The 17,902-nt window shown below is 40.3% G+C and overlaps 1 protein-coding gene across 2 annotated transcripts in view; it reads left to right on the top strand.

The window, feature by feature from the left end:
- The window catches only part of ATP6V1H (ATPase H+ transporting V1 subunit H), a 136,440-nt gene that overhangs the window by 79,400 nt on the left and 39,138 nt on the right, over positions 1-17,902 (top strand). For both annotated transcript variants that reach the window (XM_055286414.2, XM_055286416.2), the window contains one exon: positions 11,203-11,304. In XM_055286414.2, the coding sequence (XP_055142389.1) occupies positions 11,203-11,304 (102 nt within the window). The remainder of the gene's footprint in view (positions 1-11,202; positions 11,305-17,902) is intronic.

Consider the following 17,902-nt stretch of genomic DNA (forward strand, 5'->3'; position numbering starts at 1 on the left):
CAGAATAGGAAGTGGGAAGGAGTGGATTAGTTTTTCATTGTTACCTTATGACTGAGTTTTAACAACAGAAAGAGCTTGGAGTTTCTTTTTAAATCTAGTGTTTAGAAAACTTGAATATAATGGTGGGGAACGTTTTACAAGTTATTACAAAAGCATTATGTATATCTTTATTATGACACACTTAAAGAGACTTTTGAAAAGGGTACTTTCTATTTTCTGGTGTTAGGTTTTAACTTTTGTGGCTTCTTCAGATTACTCCTTTTACCTTTGTATGACACTGTGATTTTTCTGAATAACCAGGAACAATGGTATATGGTATTTTTCTTTTCTTTTTTTTGAGATGGAGTCTCGCTCTGTTGCCCAGGCTGGAGTGCAGTGGCACGATCTCGGCTCACTGCAAGCTCCACCTCCTGGGTTCACGCCATTCTCCTGCCTCAGCCTCCCGAGTACCTACCTGGGACTACAGGTGCCCGCCACAACGCCTGGCTAATTTTTTCTATTTTATAGTAGAGACAGGTTTCACCGTGTTAGCCAGGATGGTCTCAATCTCCTGACCTTGTGATCTGCCCACCTCGGCCTCCCAAAGTGCTGGGATTACAGGTGTGAGCCACTGCACCTGGCTGGTATATGGTATTTTTCTTTTATGTTTATATGATGATGAGAAATTTGAAATTATTGTTTGTTTGTCTTTAGTTTTTATTCTTGTTAATGGAGAAACCAAACTCTGTGAAATATTTTAAAGAGGTTTCTTCTGAGCCAATATGAGTGACCACCATCTTGGGAAAAACAGTCTTAAGGAGCCCTGAGAAAGTGTAGCTGATTTCTGTTTTACATTAATGGTGGCCAGTTGTGCCTAAACTCCAAAAGGGAAGGGGTATTATGAGTTTTGTCTGATCTCTCTTCCCATCATAGCCTGAAACTCAGTTTTTGAGGTTTCTCTGGGGTCCCCTTGGCCAAGAAGGGAGTCTGTTCTGTCAGTGGGGTTGTTACCAGTTGTGAATCTGTATGAGTCTGCAGCAACTTGATCCTTGCCTCCTTGGAGGAAATAATTCTGCTGAGGGGCAGAAATAGGTTTAAGGCAGAGTGAGAGACCAGGGAAAGTTTTAGAGCAGAAGTGAAGGCTTATTAAAACAGTTTTAGAGCAAGAATGAAAGGAAATAAAGTACACTTGGAAGAGGGCCAAGTGGGTGACTTGGAAGATCCAAGTGCCCTGTTCTGCCCTTTACTTGGGGTTTTATACATTGGCATGGTTCCGGGGTTTCTATTTCTCCTCCTTCGATGTTTCCCTTGGGCTGGGCTGTCATGTTCAGTGTCCTGCCAGCACTTGGGAAGGGCCACATGCACAGTATGTTTACTAAAGTTGTGTGCATGCTCACTTGAGGCATTTTTCCCTTATCAGTTGAGCATTCCTAGAGGAAGGTCATATACCGGTTAAACTCTGCCACTTTGCACCTTAGTATGCATGCTTGAGCCTGCCCACCCCACTCTTGAGATATTATTGGGAAGCTGCTGATCACCAGCTTCAGGTATTTTCTGTCTGTTGGGAGACTCTTTCCCTGGCGCCAGCTGCAACCAATTAACCCGATGGTCACCTGACATTCTTTACATTCTTATAAATTATCTGCATGAGATGAATGACAGGTACTAGTGCTGCCCAATAAGACAGATCTGGATGAAATATTTATTTTATTCTGCTGTTTAAAAAGCACCGTGCATACTGGTCTTCCTTTTATCTGTGGATAACCACACTTACGTCGGGTAATTCCAGACTTAACAAGTATATAAGTTAATTTTTCCCTCTCGCTTTTGAAGTATACAGAAAATACCTTGTAGCTTGTATGTTAGTAGTTTTGAAATAAATATATATTTTGAGTAAGAAAATATTCTGAAATATAAGAAGCCAGGGAGATAGAAGAAAAGCAAAAGCTGAGAGAGAAAACAAGTTTCTAAAACTGAGGGAAAACACTGGGAAAGAGAATGAACATATTTGTTGAGTGATCAATTAGAATAATAATGTAAATTCTAATTTGATTTGAACAGATGCTTTTTAAGATTACATGTCTAGCTAATGTCGAGGCAGAATTCACATTTGGTCTAACTGCAGAGCTGTGGTGTGTTGCTGCCAAGATCTATTGGATTATTTGATAGAATCATGGGTTGTGGTTAATGTGGCAATAGAGGTTTGGATTGTGATTGATGAATCTATTGTTGACTTAACTGTATTCAGAGACATCTTGGAGGGAACTCTCTCATTGCGTACCATAAAATCTCTTTTTTTGAACCTGTTCTTTTGAACATTTTAGTTGATGATTTGACACAGAAATAGCATGCTCAGCAGGTTTACAGCTAATAATACAAAGATGTTTTCATTGTTGCTGAAGATATTCAGTGGACTTAATGGTCCTGAAGGGTAACAATTAAAATCATGTCCACATTTTGCAGATTTGACTAGAAAGTCTGTGATTCCTTCCAGTTCTAACATTATCTGACTCTAAGGCTGTGCTTCTCAAATGTTAATGGAGATCTTGTTAAAATGCAGATTCTAATTCAGTAGTCCTAGATTAGGTCTGTGATCAGCATTTCTAAGTAACCAGGTGATGCCCATGCTGCTGGTGTGTACACCGTGTTTTGGGTATCATGGTCTCAGCCATATGGAGAATGGCTTAAATCACTGAGAATAGTTTAAGGCAGGGATTGGCAACGTGATTTGGTAAAGACCCAGGTAGTAAATATTTTAGACTTTTGGAACCATTTTGTTTCTGTCCCAAATCACTCAACTCGCCATTGCAGTGCCAGCTATGGGCACCAAGTAAACTAATGAGCCTGGCTGTGTTCCAGTAAAACATTTACAAAAACAGATGGCATCTGGGTTTGGACTTGAGCTGTTATTTCCTGACTTCTGGTTTGATGTATTCAGAATGTCAGTCTTAAATAATGAAATTCAGAAAATAAGATTAAATACAGAGATTGTTCAAGCTCAAAGCTTGAAGATGGCTACCTGGGAGCATGGATTCAACTTACCTTGAATATACACTCCAATTAGTAGCAGTTACAAGTGGGCTTTTAAGGGAAAAAGAAGAGGCACTTCCTAAGTCATTTGCCAAGAATTTACATTAAAATGACATAAACTGTTGATTAGCTGTATATTGATCTTTGTATCACAAATTCCAGGAACACGAGAGTAATGAGTGGGTTGGTTAGGGACAAAATGCCTTTAAATAATTGCCATTGGACCCACACTCTTGTCTCTGGGTGTGAAAAATTTTATGTATTTCACATAGCTCTGACGACTCTGAGCTATTTTTCTTTTCTTGAGAACAAATGGTATATTTTAAATAATTTTCATTAATGCAATTTGCTTATAATTTCATAAAATTTCTTAATATTTAAATTATTGAAATAAAAACAAGTAATTTTTTGAAATTATCAAAATGTTTCAGTTGAATTAAGTTTAATTTAATTTTAGAATAATTTGCAAGTTAGCCTTTTAAAAACACACATAGTTTGAAATGTTAAAACTATAAATAGATATATGAAAAACTGAATATGTCTTGTTTCATCTTGAAGGCAGAGAGAACTAAAGTGGAAAGGTTTCTTCACTGCTCTTCAATCTCAGACTCTTCCTGAGGAGGAACTAGGGTCAGCAGGCCATAGTCTCTTTCGGTGCCTAGACATACCTTACCTACATCTTTATATACCTTTACTTATACATGTTATCAGACTAAATGTATTAATTTGTGACCTGTCATTTTTACTTCCTATGGCTTGAAGTCATTTAACATGACTATCTTTTTTTAATCCAATTTTTATTTTTATTTTATTTTTATTTTATTTTATTATTGTACTTTAGGTTTTAGGGTACATGTGCACAATGTGCAGGTTTGTTACATATGTAACCATGTGCCATGCTGGTTTGCTGCACCCATTAACTCGTCATTTAGCATTAGGTATATCTCCTAATGCTGTCCCTCCCCCCTCCCCCCACCCTACAACAGTCCCTGGAGTGTGATGTTCCCCTTCCTGTGTCCATGAGTAATCATTGTTCAATTCCCACCTATGAGTGAGAACATGCGGTGTTTGGTTTTTTGTCCTTGCGATAGTTTACTGAGAATGATGTTTTCCAGTTTCATCCATGTCCCTACAAAGGACACGAACTCATCATTTTTTATGGCTGCATAGTATTCCATGGTGTATATGTGCCACATTTTCTTAATCCAGTCTATTGTTGTTGGACATTTGTGTTGGTTCCAAGTCTTTGCTATTGTGAATAGTGCCGCAGTAAACATATGTGTGCATGTGTCTTTATAGCAGCATGATTTATAATCCTTTGGGTATAGACCCAGTAATGGGATGGCTGGGTCAAATGGTATTTCTAGTTCCAGATCCCTGAGGAATCGCCACATTGACTTCCACAATGGTTGAACTAGTTTACAGTCCCACCAACAGTGTAAAAGTGTTCCTATTTTTCCACATCCTCTCCAGCACCTGTTGTTTCCTGACTTTTTAATGATGGCCATTCTAACTGGTGTGAGATGGTATCTCATTGTGGTTTTGATTTGCATTTCTCTGATGGCCAGTGATGATGAGCATTTTTTCATGTGTTTTTTGGCTGCATAAATGTCTTCTTTTGAGAAGTGTCTGTTCATGTCCTTTGCCCACTTTTTGATGGGGTTGTTTGTTTCTTTCTTGTAAATTTGTTTGAGTTCATTGTAGATTCTGGATATTAGCCCTTTGTCAGATGAGTAGGTTGTGAAAATTTTCTCCCATTGTGTAGGTTGCCTGTTCACTCTGATGGTAGTTTCTTTTGCTGTGCAGAAGCTCTTTAGTTTAATTAGATCCCATTTGTCAATTTTGGCTTTTGTTGCCATTGCTTTTGTTGTTTTAGACATGAAGTCCTTGCCCATGCCTATGTCCTGAATGGTATTGCCTAGGTTTTCTTCTAGGGTTTTTATGGTTTTAGGTCTAACATGTAAGTCTTTAATCCATCTTGAATTAATTTTTGTCTAAGGTGTAAGGAAGGGATCCAGTTTCAGCTTTCTACATATGGCTAGCCAGTTTTCCCAGCACCATTTATTAAATAGGGAATCCTTTTCCCATTGCTTGTTGTTGTCAGGTTTGTCAAAGATCAGATAGTTGTACATATGCGGCATTATTTCTGAGGGCTCTGTTCTGTTCCGTTGATCTATGTCTCTGTTTTGGTACCAGTACCATGCTGTTTTGGTTACTGTAGCCTTGTAGTATAGTTTGAAGTCAGGTAGCATGATGCCTCCAGCTTTTTTCTTTTGGCTTAGGATTGACTTTGTGATGCGGGCTCTTTTTTGGTTCCATATGAACTTTAAAGTAGTTTTTTCCAATTCTGTGAAGAAAGTCATTGGTAGCTTGATGGGGATGGCATTGAATCTATAAATTACCTTGGGCAGTATGGCCATTTTCACGATATTGATTCTTCCTACCCATGAGCATGGAATGTTCTTCCATTTGTTTGTATCCTCTTTTATTTCATTGAGCAGTGGTTTGTAGTTCTCCTTGAGGAGGTCCTTCACATCCCTTGTAAGTTGGATTCCTAGGTATTTTATTCTCTTTGAAGCAATTGTGAATGGGAGTTCACTCATGATTTGGCTCTCTGTTTGTTTGTGATTGGTGTACAAGAATGCTTGTGATTTTTGTACATTGATTTTGTATCCTGAGACTTTGCTGAAGTTGCTAATCAGCTTAAGGAGATTTTGGGCTGAGACAATGGGGTTTTCTAGATATACAATCATGTCATCTGCAAACAGGGACAATTTGACTTCCTCTTTTCCTAATTGAATACCCTTTATTTCCTTCTCCTGCCTGATTGCCCTGGCCAGAACTTCCAACACTATGTTGAATAGGAGCGGTGAGAGAGGGCATCCCTGTCTTGTGCCGGTTTTCAAAGGGAATGCTTCCAGTTTTTGCCCATTCAGTGTGGTATTTTCCATGGGTTGTCATAGATAGCTGTTATTATTTTGAGATACGTCCCATCAATACCTAATTTATTGAGAGTTTTTAGCATGAAGGGTTGTTGAATTTTGTCAAAGGCCTTTTCTGCATCTATTGAGATAATCATGTGGTTTTTGTCTTTGGTTCTGTTTATATGCTGGATTACATTTATTGATTTTCGTATGTTGAACCAGCCTTGCATCCCAGGGATGAAGCCCACTTGATCATGGTGTATAAGCTTTTTGATGTGCTGCTGGATTCGGTTTGCCAATATTTTATTGAGGATTTTTGCGTCAATGTTCATCAAGGATATTGGTCTGAAATTCTCTTTTTTGGTTATGTCTCTGCCAGGCTTTGGTATCAGGATGATGCTGGCCTCATAAAGTGTGTTAGGGAGGATTCCCTCTTTTTCTGTCAATTGGAATAGTTTCAGAAGGAATGGTACCAGTTCCTCTTTGTACCTCTAGTAGAATTCGGCTGTGAATCCATCAGGTCCTGGACTCTTTTTTGTTGGTAAGCTATTGATTATTGCCACAATTTCAGAGCCTGTTATTGGTCTATTCAGAGATTCAACTTTTTGCTGGTTTAGTCTTGGGAGGGTGTATTTGTCGAGGAATTTATCCATTTCTTCTAGATTTTCTAGTTTATTTGTGTAGAGGTGTTTGTAGTATTCTCTGATGCTAGATTGTACTTCTGTGGGATCGGTGGTGATATCCCTTTTTTCATTTTTTATTGCATCTATTTGTTTCTTCTCTCTTTTCTTCTTTACTAGTCTTGCTAGCGGTCTATCAATTTTGTTGATCTTTTCAAAAAACCGGCTCCTGGATTCATTAATTTTTTGAAGAGTTTTTTGTGTCTCTATTTTCTTCAGTTCTGCTCTGATTTTAGTTATTTCTAGCCTTCTGCTAGCTTTTGAATGTGTTCGCTCTTGCTTTTCTAGTTCTTTTAATTGTGATGTTAGGGTGTCAATTTCGGATCTTTCCTGCTTTCTCTTGTGGGCATTTAGTGCTATAAATTTCCCTCTACACACTGCTTGGAATGTGTCCCAGAGATTCTGGTACGTTGTGTCTTTGTTCTCGTTGGTTTCAAAGAATATCTTTATTTCTGCCTTCATTTCATTATATACCCAGTAGTCATTCAGGAGCAGGTTGTTCAGTTTCCTTGTAGCTGAGCGGTTTTGAGTGAGTTTCTTAATCCTGAGTTCTAGTTTGATTGCACTGTGGTGGTCTGAGAGACAGTTTGTTGTAATTTCTGTTCTTTGACATTTGCTGAGGAGAGCTTTACTTCCAACTATGTGGTCAATTTTGGAATAGGTGTGGTGTGGTGCTGAAGAAAATGTATATTCTGTTGATTTGGGGTGGAGAGTTCTGTAGATGTCTATTAGGTACACTTTGTGCAGAGCTGAGTTCAATTCCTGGATATCCTTGTTAACTTTCTGTCTCGTTGATCTGTCTAATGTTGACAGTGGGGTGTTAAAATCTGCCATTATTATTGTGTGGGAGTTTAAGTCCCTTTGTAGGTCGCTCAGGACTTGCTTTATGAATCTGGATGCTCCTGTGTTGGGTGCATATATATTTAGGATAGTTAGCTATTGTTGTTGAATTGATCCCTTTACCATTATGTAATGGCCTTCTTTGTCTCTTTTGATCTTTGTTGGTTTAAAGTCTATTTTATCAGAGACTGGGATTGCAACCCCTGCCTTTTTTTGTTTTCCATTTGCTTGATAGATCTTCCTCCATCCCTTTGTTTTGAGTCTATGTGTGTCTCTGCATGTGAGATGGGTTTCCTGAATACAGCACACTGATGGGTCTTGACTCTTTATCCAGTTTGCCAGTCTGTGTCTTTTAATTGGAGCATTTAGCCCATTTACATTTAAAGTTAATATTGTTATGTGTGAATTTGATCCTGTCATTATGATGTTAGTTGGTTATTTTCCTCTTTATTTGATGCAGTTTCTTCCTAGCCTCGATGGTCTTTACAATTTGGCATGTTTTTGCAGTGGCTGGTACCAGTTGTTCCTTTCCATGTTTATGCTTCCTTCAAGAGCTCTTTTAGGGCAGGCCTGGTGGTGACAAAATCACTCAGCATTTGCTTGTCTGTAAAGTATTTTATTTCTCCTTCACTTATGAAGCTTAGTTTGGCTGGATATGAAATTCTGGGTTGAAAATTCTTTTCTTTAAGAATGTTGAATATTGGCCCCCACTCTCTTCTGGCTTGCAGAGTTTCTGCCGAGAGATCAGCTGTTATTGTGATGGGCTTCCCTTTGTGGGTAACACAACCTTTCTCTCTGGCCACCCTTAACATTTTTTCCTTCATTTCAACTTTGGTGAATCTGACAATTATGTGTCTTGGAGTTGCTCTTCTCGAGGAGTATCTTTGTGGTGTTCTCTGTATTTCCTGAATCTGAATGTTGGCCTGCCTTGCTCGATTGGGGAAGTTCTCCTGGATAATATCTTGCGGAGTGTTTTCCAACTTGGTTCCTTTCTCCCCGTCATTTTCAGGTACAGCAATCAGGCGTAGGTTTGGTCTTTTCACATAGTCCGAAATTTCTTGGAGGCTTTGTTCGTTTCTTTTTATTCTTTTTTCTCTAAATTTCCCTTCTCACTTCATTTCATTCATTTCATCTTCCATCACTGATACCCTTTCTTCCAGTTGATTGCATCGGCTACCGAGGCTTCTGCGATTTTCGCGTAGTTCTCGAAACTTGGCTTTCAGCTCCATCAGCTCCTTTAAGCCCTTCTCTTCATTGGTTATTCTAGTTATCCATTCATCTAATTTTTTTTCAAAGTTTTTAACTTCTATGCTACTGTTTTGAATTTTCTCCCATAGCTCGGAGTAGTTTGATCGTCCAAAGCCTTCTTCTCTCAACTCGTCAAAGTCATTCTCCGTCCAGCTTTGTTCCGTTGCTGGTAAGGAACTGCGTTCCTTTGAAGGAGGAGAGGTGCTCTGCTTTTTAGAGTTTCCAGTTTTTCTGCTCTGTTTTTTCCCCATCTTTGTGGTTTTATCTACTTTTGGTCTTTGATGATGGTGATGTACAGATGGGTTTTTGGTGTGGATGTCCTTTCTGTTTGTTTGTTTTCCTTCTACCAGACAGGACCCTCAGCTGCAGGTCTGTTGGAGTTTGCTAGAGGTCAACTCCAGACCCTGTTTGGCTGGGTGTCAGCAGCGGTGGCTGCAGAACAGCGGATTTTTGTGAGACCACAAATTCAGCTGTCTGATGGTTCCTCTGGAAGTTTTGTCTCAGAGGAGTACCTGGCCGAGTGAGGTGTCAGTCTGTCCCTACTGGGGGGTGCCTCCCAGTTAGGCTGCTCGGGGGTCCGGGACTCACTTTAGGAGGCAGTTTGTCCGTTGTCAGATCTCCAGCTGCGTGCTGGGAGAACCACTACTCTCTTCAAAGCTGTCAGACAGGGACATTTAAGTCTGCAGAGGTTCCTGCTGAATTTTTGTTTGTCTGTGCCCTGCCCCCAAAGGTGGAGCCTACAGAGGCAGGCAGGCAGGCCTCCTTGAGCTGTGGTGGGCTCCACCCAGTTCGAACTTCCTGGCTACTTTGTTTACCTAAGCAAGCCTGGGCAGTGGCAGGCGCCCCTCCCCCAGCCTCGCTGCCACCTTGCAGTTTGATCTCAGACTGCTGTGCTAGCAATCAGTGAGACTCCGTGGGCAAAGGACCCTCCGAGCCAGGTGCGGGACACAATCTCCTGGTGTGCCGTTTTCCAAGCCTGTTGGAAAATCGCAGTATTAGGGTGGGACTGACCCGACTTTCCAGGTGCCGTCTGTTACCCCTTTCTTTGACTAGGAAAGGGCACTCCCTGACCCCTTGCGCTTCCCAAGTGAGGCAATGCCTCGCCCTGCTTCGGCTCGGGCACAGTGCGCTGCTCCGACTGTCCTGCACCCACTGTTTGGCACTCCCTAGTGAGATGAACCCGGTACCTCAAATGGAAATGCAGAAATCACCCTTCTTCTGTGTCGCTCACGCTGGGAGCTGTAGACCAGAGCTGTTCCTATTCGGCCATCTTGGCTCCACCCCATCACTGTCTTAATACATATTACAATGGCAGGTGGTGATTAATACTATGAAGAACAGTGGAGTAGGAAAAGAGAATGGTGGGGAGAGTACTGCCTTAGGGTAATCCTGGGCTCTTACACAGCAGATGACATTTGAGCTGAAAACTGAATATTGTCTCTCAGTGTACTAGTGGGTTCAGTTGGCTAATTTGTTAAAGTTTGTGTGTATCTATTTCTGAGTTGCTGGGGTATTAGAAAGAGTTGTTTTTATATATTGGTCTTCTACCAAGCCATTTAAAAAACATTCATTCTGACTGGTTATCACAGTTAACGCTATGCTTTTAGAATGAATTGAGAAGTTTTCCATCTATTTCTAGGCCCTTGAGCATTAAAATAACAGAGGAGCAACCTATTCCTTGAATGATCTCTGCTTGCACACGTGAGGAAGGTAGTCCTTTCCAAGCTCCTTGGATTCTGAGCAGCACCATCTCCCTCCCCTTTCACTCCCAAGGGCACATGCACATCTTGGGCAGCTGCACCCACCCCCAGTGGTCCTTGAGGAGGGTAGCAGAAGCCGGGGCAGTGGGAGCCTTCTTTGCTGTTGGTTCCTGGCTCCTGTTCTCAGAAGTACCTGTCAGTCTCCAGTGACAATTTACTCTATGTTGTTGTACTGGAGAAAGTACCAGAAGGGCAAGGTGACAGGATGGTGGATTTGGGCTGCCATCTTTTCTCTTGCTGTTATGGACTTCACTGTTTGGAAAGTGTATGTTCCACTCTTCTGTTAGAGTTGGGGTAAGAGAGAGGGGAAGACATGTGTGCTTAGTTCTCAGTGCACCCTCTTATCATGGAGCACTGAAAGTCACTTGTCCCAGTAGTACCAGTAGGTCCTAGGGTTTATAAATGGCTTATGAAAATATATATAATTAGAAAAGATCTATTGGTAGTTTTGTGTTAAAATAACTTTTATTCATGTTCTAGTTTTCATGAGGGGGGGAGTCCCTGATATTTTGGAAATTGTGCCTGGTATACATTGTGAATGTGAAAGAAACTTGTTATATATGTATGAAGGTTTGAAGGTTTGAAAACTGCAAACTTATGTGTAATAGTGAAATCCTTAGAAGAATATGAATATATTAATAAAGTCTATTTTCAGGAAGATATCTTCATTATACCTGTGCTCTGTTGTATTCTATAGAAAAATTAGAACTTGATCTCTCTTTTGGATAAAATTTATTTCAGAATCTTGACAAAACTTTTGGAAGTGTCAGATGATCCCCAAGTCTTAGCTGTTGCTGCTCACGATGTTGGAGAATATGTGCGGCATTATCCACGAGGCAAACGGTAAGAGAAAGCCATTCATTTCATTTGGTTTCTTGAAACCTTCAATGTAGAGTCCTAAATAATGTACTTATCTAAAATGGAGTAGGTTAGCAAAGGAACTAACAAAGTAAATGAAATCAAGATTGCCACAGTAGTGAGAATTATGATATACCCAGTTAAAAATGAGTAGTATAGGCTGGGCGTGGTGGCTCACGCCTGTAATACCACCACTTTGGGAGGCCGAGGCAGGCAGATCACGAGGTCAGGAGACCATCCTGGCTAAGACGGTGAAACCCCTTCTCTACTGAAAATACAAAAAAAAAGAAAAAAGAAAAAAATTAACTGGCATGGTGGCACGTGCCTGTAGTCCCAGCTATTCAGGAGGCTGAGGCAGAAGAACTGCTTGAACCCAGGAGGCAGAGGTTGCAGTGAACTGAGATCGTGCCACTGCACTCCAGCCTGGGCGACAGAGCAAGACTGTGTCTCAAAAAAAAAAAAAAAAGAATAGTATAAAAATATAAGTACATTGGCATAATACTACTATGTAGAATCACATTAGATATTTCATGTTAAAGATTCGGTAGCCATTTTTCGAGCACTGGCTATTTTTTGTCTGCTATTTGTACTTACAGAGATGAATTAAGCATACAATATTTACTTATCTGGCCCTTAGGAAAAGAATCGCCACCCCTACCCCCACCCCCTGTAACCTAATCATAAGGGAAAGGGCTGCTTGATTAGTGCTTGCCAAGTCTCTCTGTAGTGACTCACGCACACTAAAGACGGAAACTTAATGGATTTCTGCAGGTTTTGCAGAAATGCGCTTGTCCCTTTTGTACTTGGCCCTTTCAGACCAAATATCTGGATACAATTAAGGGATGGTTAAAAAATAGCGAAGTTAGCTATTGGAATGGAGCACATAGATTTTGTAGCAGTGGAAGGATAACAGCAACCTCAGCATCTGAAGAATACCTCAGACCCTGGAGATACAGGGGAGGTAGGGACATCAATGATCTTTGTTTCCAGTGAACTGCCTCTAGAGCTTTCCTTAAAGGAAAACACAGAGATCTCCCAAGCTGTTGCCAGTGCCTTCTGTTTAATTGACTGCTGGGCCAGTCACCCACCGCAAGGCAGCTCTCACTGCTATACCATGGCCACTCCCTTTAACCTTACTGAAAAATTTATTGGGAACAGAAGAGATAATAGTTGCTCCTGCACCTCCTAAGCAAAATGCTTGTCAATGGCTCTGTATGTCTCTCCCATTTCCCCAATTCCAAAGCTATCCCTCAGCCATTCCATGGTAAGGACAAATGTCCTCTGGCTGGTGGCATAGACAAATAGGCCAGTCTCTCCTTAAAATAAGGACTCAATTATTTGAACTGAACTCAGACTCCTAAGGTTATCATCCAGCTAGGAGGCCACCCAGCCTGTTTCACTAACTCATGAAGGTCCCACTTGGGTGGCCCCAGCAATGATAAACCACTTTCCAGGGGCACGATGAGTAGCCTGGTATTATACTTTATGGAAGCCAGGCATTAACTCATCTTCTTCTCAAAAAGACAATAACTTGCGCTTTAGGGGTGGTCATAAGGAACCTTCAAGTATTTCAGGAAACACTACCAGTAGATTATGTAGTCCTCAGACAAGTGTAGAGAGCTCTGTAAAAGGAGGCTGTCCTTGTAGACTCTGATGATTCATTGCATTTGTTTGGGTGGTTGAGTCCAGGGCTCTGGGGGACATGGGTGGTGAGGTCAGTGCTGCAGGTTGGCCTTATCCTGGTGCTTGGAGTCTTGTAGGTGGTAGCCTTAATGAAATGGCATATAAAACCAATTAAATGGACTTGGTTCCTGCCTGTGCCAGCCAGATTGATCAGAACCACCCACAAGTGTTGTGTTTATGGATAAATTTTTTGGAAGGCAAGATGGTATAGAAATGAGGGGTTGATATTGTAGGAAGACATTTCTTATGCCTTCCTTTTTTCTTTGTTTCCCAATAAGCCTTTCGCACTCCTATCTCTTACCTTTCTGAACTTCTTGCAAGACGAGGCACTGAATGCCCTTTACAGAGAGGTTCGTCTGCCTAAGAGCAATGGGCAGATGTGCTTACTGCCATATGAGAGATTGGGGTTTCTCTAAGTTCAGGGTTCCTCTTATGCACAGTGTGCAGGGCTCATCTGGCTTCCTTTATGTTTGCTTGTGGAAATTGAGGCTTGGGGGACCAGCACTAAAATGCTAGTATCTTGCTATTTCTGCTGCTATGAGCAATAAACTATCCTTTGTCTTAGACCCGGGAGTCTCATGTCTTCTACCAGGATCCATGAAACTGTGGCAGCCTAACTTGTTAGCTGCAAGTAGGATAAAAACTAAGACCCTCATAGTTGTTGACACTGTAATATCAAGAGCTGTCCAAAATTAATATCATTAAAAAATAATCGGTTTTACTATGGAAAATTAAAGATCTTTAGATAAGGCAAATATAAGTATAGCCAATAATAGCCAAGGTCTGTAACTCATCTAAAATGTGTTAAATATGAAAAACAGATGGATAGATGGTATATAGAGCCCTCTTAGATTTATAATTGCTAAAAAGCGAATGAAGATAAAAATATGATAGTTTTAAAACCTGGAAAGTGAAAAGCTTGTTGAAGAATTTATCTTCTCACAGCACTGCCTCAGCTGGTGTTTCAAATGTTTCTTTTGGATATGTTGTGCACACCTGACCTGCTGCCAAGGCCTGCTATGCCTTCACGTAATTCTGCTCTACTGCCGTGTTCCTTTCTTTCCCCCTGCCTTACTGTCTCTCCCTAAGAAGGATGATCTCTCCTATCATGCTGTACCTTTGTTAGACTTCCTATCACCAGTATCTGCTGCAGTCTATCCTCTGTGCTTTTCCTAAAATAGTCTTTTTTGGCCCAAAACTGTGGCCATGCTAATTCTTTTCTATGTCCTTCCAGTGGCTTATATTTACATCATGGACCAATATAGTCATTCTTTATTCTGAAGCCTCTCACCAGCGTAACTTATTTTCTATGCAAGCTCTGGATCCTTCTGCTTTGAGATATGTTTTTGAATTATTTTCTCCTCATTAAGACTCTGCTTTTTGAAACTTCTCAAAAAAAAAAAAAAAGGCAGTGGTTTCTCTCATGGTTATAGGATTTTTTTTTTCCCCCAAACTTTATGGGTGTTCAGTGGATTTGCAGACCAACAATTTGAACTAAGTTTTCTAAAAGATTAGTCATAATACTCAAACATTTTAAATTACATAATTCTTTCATGTCAAGTATTGGAATTATTTTGTTTTTGATCTTTTATCAGGTTATCTAGAATAGACTCCTTGAATCGTAAGAAAGGATCGCTGGGCATGGTGGCTCACGCCTGTAATCCCAGCACTTTGGGAGGCTGAGGGGGGCAGATCACGAGGTTAAGAGATCGAGACCATCCTTGGCCAACATGGTGAAACCCCGTTCTACTAAAAATAGAAAAATTAGCTGGGCCTGGTGGCACGTGCCTCTAGTCCCAGCTACTTGGGAGGCTGAGGCAGGAGAATCGCTTGAACCCAGAAGGCGGAGGTTGCAGTGAGCTGAGATCGTGCCACTGCATTCCAGCCTGGCAACAGAGCAAGACTCCATCTCAAAAAAAAAAGAAAAAAAAGAAAGTATCTATACTCAGTTTCTTTTCTTACCCTTTATTGCTACTGAATTAGAAAATGCTAAGTTACTACTATCATTTGGCAGGAATGGCTACAAGAGTTAGAAGCTAGGCCTGAGAGTTTGGGGATATTCAGGTTATATGTGGATTTCTCACAGAAGTCCAGCTCAGCACTTCATCAGACACTCAGTTGACCAGCCCATTCAAACAAAAGCAAGAAAATAGAGTGTTGCCTCTTGTGAGATACCAGGAGAAGGATTTCCAGCCTACTTGTTGGTCGCATTCAGTAATGTAAAAGCATTTCTTTATATTCAAAAGTTGCAGCTTTTGGATATGGTTTTTTACTATAGCCCTCAATTTTTTTTCTTTATGAATAAAAATAAAACTTCAACACTTGGAAAAATTCACACGCTTTGTGGTAATCCATTTTCACCACAGGTCAGTTATCTTAAAAAATAATTGTGATATCTCAAATTTGAGGTTGATATTTGGAACTTAAATGGTAGGTTTAACCTATTCAAGATAGCAACTTTTGCTAAGATATGCCACTTAAAGTCACTTAAGGTGATAGAAATGATCTTTATTGGCTGGGCACAGGGGCTCACACCTGTAATCCCAGCACTTTGGGAGGCCAAGGCAGGCAGATCACGAGGTCAAGAGTTCAAGAACAACCTGACCAATATGGTGAAACCCTGTCTCTAATAAAAATACAGAAATTAGCCAAGCATGGTGGCGTGAGCCTGTAGTCCCAGCTATTTGGGAGGCTGAGGCAGGAGAATCGCTTGAACCCAGGAGGCGGAGGTTGCAGTGAGCCTATGTTGCGCCACTGTACTCTAGTCTGGGTGACACAGCGAGACTCTGTCTCAAGAAAAAAAAAAAAGAAATTATCTTTATTGGCATTATCAGTAAAAGTGCTGTCTCCTGCATTATATTCTAGTAAAGCTAACAGTGACCATTTTCTATTACCTCAGTAAAAATAATGCCAGTGAAGAAGTTGAGTTTCAAGTTCTTATTTAAAAAAGTGGTGCACTTCTGATTGGAAAAGCAGTTTTATACTCCCTATTCCTTCCTTCAAACAGCTTCTCATGTGCTTCTAATATCATAGTCGCACTTTGGAGTATTTCAACAATAACATGGTGAATAGGCACATCTTGGACTTCCAATTCAGTTAGCACAGCCTCTTTATCCACATAGCCGTAACTCTGCTGCACATAGCTAGTCCTTTGTCAGTGCCAAGTTCAGAAAACTGCTTCCAGTCCAGATCATGCAAGAGTTAGAAACTTGTCCAGAGTTTGAGATATTCAGATTATATGTGGACTTGTCATAGAAGTCTACCTCAGCACTTCATCAGACATATTTTTTCATGTTTACACAGTACATATATGGATAGTTACTTAGCAACACGGACACCAATGCAGAGTCATGCAGTGGGTAAGTGCCCAGACTAAACTCGCCTGCTTGGTTTTCAGATCCCAGCTCGGCCACCTAGTAACTGTGAGACTGGGCAAGTCCCTTTCCCTCTCTGTGCCTTGGTTTCCTCCTCTGTGAATGTGAAGAGTGAGTGAGTTAATACTCATTGATAGTAATAATGTAAAACACTTAAAGTCATGCTTGCTACATAGTAAGCACTCTCTAGGTGTTTGTTGAAGCAAGTAAATCAGTAGATTGTTCAATTGTCAAAGTGTCTGCTACTTCAAGCAATAGCAGTTGTTCTTCTACACTCTTTTTGTTATCATGGGATTTTTCACATTAAATTTTGCTTCTCTAAGAACATATTTGTCATTAACTTCGTGGTGGACTTTTTTGTTTTTACAAGTTTCTCAGGAATGAAGTGTCAGAATGTTGTCTCTTGAAGAGTTTTGTTCTTTTCTCCATCTCCATCTCCATCAAACAGTAACCTTTGTCAGTTGACAAAATTTTATAACAAAAATATTCTGGAGACTGCAAGTAAATGTTTTGCTGGTCCACTGATACATTTTTAGATACAGTAAGCCCTCACTTAACATCATCCATAGATTCTTGGAAACTGAGACTTTAAGTGACAGCAGGTCCTCGAATAATGTCCTTTGCTTGTTTTATGTCGTTTTGCTTGAAGTCAGTTTCCAAGAACCTATTGATGTTAAGTAAGGATTGAATGTACTGAATATCACATTTCCTTTCCATCCTTTTCTTTGATTACTATCAGGTTTTTCTCAGTGTGCAGGTTTACATCTACTTTTTAACGTGGAGCCCTTTTCACTCTTGTTTTACATGTGTGTTATTTTCATGACTGCTTTTGTAGTTTTAAGAAACACTTTTGATCCAATTACTTGTTTTCATAAGTTTGGGTGGAGAGCATAACATGACAGTTAATTGCCCCCCACTTGCAAATTTAATACTTGTCCTCAATAAATGCAATAACACAAAAATAAAACGAATTTACCTTATCAACTGTACTGGCCAGTTGAGTTCTTTTAATGGACTTGTAACCTTTAATATGGTAACATGATTCTGAGAATTAAACACAATTTAGCATTAATCTTACTTTTCAAAAATACATGATGTACAGGAATAAAACTGTTCCACTGCTTTTTCTTCAGGAGGCACACCACCTGTGGCCCCTGATAGAAGTCCAGAAATCACACCCTGATGATTAATGCCCGACACTCATCCTTAGGGAATGTGCCCCCTTTGCATATATGACTTAATAGCACAAGTCTGGTATAATGAATCTTGTTCTAATAATTAAAACATTGTGTCAGTATCAAAGCTCTATCAAACTCTCTTACATGGCTTGTACAGCTACACTTTTTTTTTTTTTTTAAAGGAGTCTGGCGTCTAAACCACCTTCTTATATTCCAGGAATTCCCCATTTTACAAGGCATGTAATCCCTCCCATTATAGAAATTTAAAAATGCCACAAATTCACTTTGCTCTTCTCCCTTACATTTAGCCACCTGCCCATGGCCTAAAAGCTCAGTTATAAGCCAGTG

Source organism: Symphalangus syndactylus, chromosome 7, assembly GCF_028878055.3.
Source record: "Symphalangus syndactylus isolate Jambi chromosome 7, NHGRI_mSymSyn1-v2.1_pri, whole genome shotgun sequence".
NCBI lineage: Eukaryota > Metazoa > Chordata > Mammalia > Primates > Hylobatidae > Symphalangus > Symphalangus syndactylus.